The 3002-nt window shown below is 37.5% G+C and overlaps 1 protein-coding gene across 1 annotated transcript; it reads left to right on the plus strand.

Annotated features, from left to right (window-relative positions):
* The first annotated feature begins 589 nt into the window (after window positions 1-589).
* Window positions 590-2239, plus strand: LOC130048772 (medium-chain acyl-CoA ligase ACSF2, mitochondrial-like). The gene has a single exon (XM_056145823.1). The coding sequence runs from the start codon at window positions 590-592 to the stop codon at window positions 2237-2239; it is 1650 nt and encodes a 549-aa protein (XP_056001798.1).
* The last annotated feature ends 763 nt before the right edge of the window (window positions 2240-3002 follow it).

The following is a 3002-nucleotide window of genomic DNA, read 5'->3' on the forward strand; positions in this document are numbered from 1 at the left end:
TTCGTTGAATTTTTTTTTAATGTTTTACAATGTTGTTTTCGGGGCTTTTATACATTAGATAAGTTCATAAAATCTTTTCATAAGGTAACAGTCAGAATATAATAGTGATAAAAATCAAGAGAGGTTAAATTATAACTCAAGTCTTTTTCAGTATGTTTGTTTTATTTTTTTCTGTCAAAATATGCAGAGGGAGGGGGGCACAACATAAGCCGGGCAAAAAGATGGTACCCACCAATGTAAGTTTGATAGTTTTCATAGTAAATTAATAGGTTTGAAATACATATTTATTAGAATGAAGTATATGAAACGGTGGACTCTGTGGATGACTTATTCTTCTCTCTGTAATATCTGCTTCCCTTGCTCATAATAAGCCTTTCGATTTTACAAAAATGCTGACCTCCTCATAACGTTATTGCATACAATATTTTCCGTTCCGTTCGGTCTTCCGTTCCGTCTTCCATTACGTTTTCCATACCATGTTTTAGCAACATCCCCTAACTACCGTAGGAGAATTGTATTTCGTTAGGTAGTAAATGCTGCAATCATCTTTTTGAGTTAATTTACTTTCTATTGTAGAATCGTGTTCGTCATGTCAGAATTCAGTTATCTCTGTGTTCCTCGGACGATTCCATGTCAATACAAGACAATTACTCAAGTCTTCAATGAAATAACAACACTGTTTCCAGATAAAGAAATTCTCATTTATCGAGGTATTGACGGGACCCGAGAAAGCTTGACTTGTCATCAACTTCAGACACAGGCAACAAAGTTAGCAGGTTATCTGATCAAGAAAGGAATGAAGAAGGGAGATAAAATTGCTCTCTCTGGACCCAACACCTTAAAATGGGTAATCGCAGAATTAGCAATAATCATCGCGGGATGTATTGTTGTCCACGTGTCCTTCGGCAAGACCGACGCCAGAGACGTTCATGAAATGGTTTCAATTGCTGAGTGTAAGGCCATTTTGATAGATCCAGGAAGAAGAAATGAATATGTGGATATGATTTTACGACTTATTGCATATAACAAAGAATGTTCGAATTTTTCCACATTGGCGTTTCTCAGAAAGAGCGAGCATCTAACTTCATATGATTACCTCCAGGGAATATTACAGTTAAACGAAACCAATGTGGAATTTCCTACGCTCTACCCTGAAGATGAACTTGTGATTTTCCCGACCTCGGGCAGTACAGGGAAGCCTAAACTGATCCCTAAAACACATTTTCAAGCAATCAACGATATTATGATATTCTCCGGGAAAACGTACAATGATCGACCATTTGGTTGGTCAGGTGGTACTCCCATTTTTTCAGTGTACCAAGGGGAGCCTAGAGTATTCTGCGATTCCTCAATCGCCACCAAAGGAGGTAACACAATGAAGATATGGGAAGTAATCAAGGAAGAACAGTGCACATCGGCACTATTGTTACCTTACTTTCTTTCAGATCTGGTGGATCACGAAAAAAATTACAAAGATTCTTTCAAACTTGACGTGGTCCTCACAACTGGACAGCTGGTTGAAAATCGTCACACAAAGATTGTCGGCGTATTTACTAGGAATCTTAGAGTTGTATACGGATTAACTGAGATATTTTGGGTATCTAAGCTTCCGCCTATTACTATTGCTGCTGAAATGAAAATTGGTGACGTAGGAAGACCATTTCCAGGTATAGAAGTGAAGATCATTGGTAAAGAAGGAAATATTTTGAGAAAAGGTGATAGTGGAGAATTATGTATTCGAAGTCTCTACGGATTTGAGAAATACTACGAGAACCCAGAGTCAACTGGCGATGTTCTTTTGCCGGGAATGTGGTTTCGATCTGGCGACATTGCACATATAAATGACCAAAATAATATTATGATAAAAGGGCGGATCAAGCATTGCATTTTCCGAGGAACACGGAAAATAATGCCCATTAGCATTGAAAAGCTCATCAGAAGAATGATTGGTATAAAAAATTTGATTGTCGTTGGTGTACCTGACAATCGTCTATACGAAGAAATTTGCGTTTGTTACGTCACAGATCCATGGATTGAAAACTCACCATCCGATGTAAAACAGTTCTGCATGGAAAACGTCATTGGGTCCGATAGTATTGATGGTCTTGGAGAAATGCCAAAATATTTCCTTCGATTCCATAGTCTGCCGATGCTTGAGAATGGAAAGGTTAACAGATGGCAATTGAGAATCGATGCCATTGAACAGCTGGAATTAGTTGATCAGTCGGGTCAAGTATAGTGTACGGTATTGTAGTTCCTGTGGATTTCTGAGACATAAAATGAGTAAACAATTTCTTTTTATCAGTAATGAATATCATGGATATTCAATTTATTGAGAAAATCAAAACAATTCAAAGTCATAATTACATGTAATTCAAAATACAAATAGATACATATAAGAAGGTCGACAAGTCAGTTGGTCGATATAGCTGCATATCTACGGCGTAATGGTTTTATATTCTTGTATTTGACCATAACGCTACAGTTTCTGTAACGTAAATATTGTGCAATTAACGGCGCAATATTTTCTGCGCACGTTTGGGGGGTGTATTTATCCACTTTCCAGCATTGGGCAATCATCTACCCTTCATTCCCTAATTGTAAACATATTTTAATACCAACCTGTATATTTTATCCACCTCTCAATCCTTTATAACCGTCTCTACAGAGCAATAAACTCGCTTGTTTTTAATTTTCTGCCATGCGACAGCCATGTTGACCTACTGACGAGATCGTTATGGTCAAAGACAAGAATATAAAACCATAACGCTACAGATCTGCAACTAGTGGTCGATATAGCAACATGTCAATAAATAAACTGGTAAAAACAAGACAGACGTGTGTGTGCAATATAATATATAATACATACTGCCTACTTTTAATCCAAAAACAAATACTGTTAGGGTATTAACATGTCGATCTGTTGGCTAGCATACATGCCGACCTGCTGACTAGCATACCTGTTGATTTGCTTACTAGTCGACCTGCTGACCAGTATACCT

Source organism: Ostrea edulis, chromosome 7, assembly GCF_947568905.1.
Source record: "Ostrea edulis chromosome 7, xbOstEdul1.1, whole genome shotgun sequence".
Lineage (NCBI taxonomy): Eukaryota > Metazoa > Mollusca > Bivalvia > Ostreida > Ostreidae > Ostrea > Ostrea edulis.

Excerpts from the sequence above, each read along its gene's own strand:
- LOC130048772 (XM_056145823.1), top strand. The coding sequence starts at position 590 with ATGTCAGAATTCAGTTATCTCTGTGTTCCTCGGACGATTCCATGTCAA.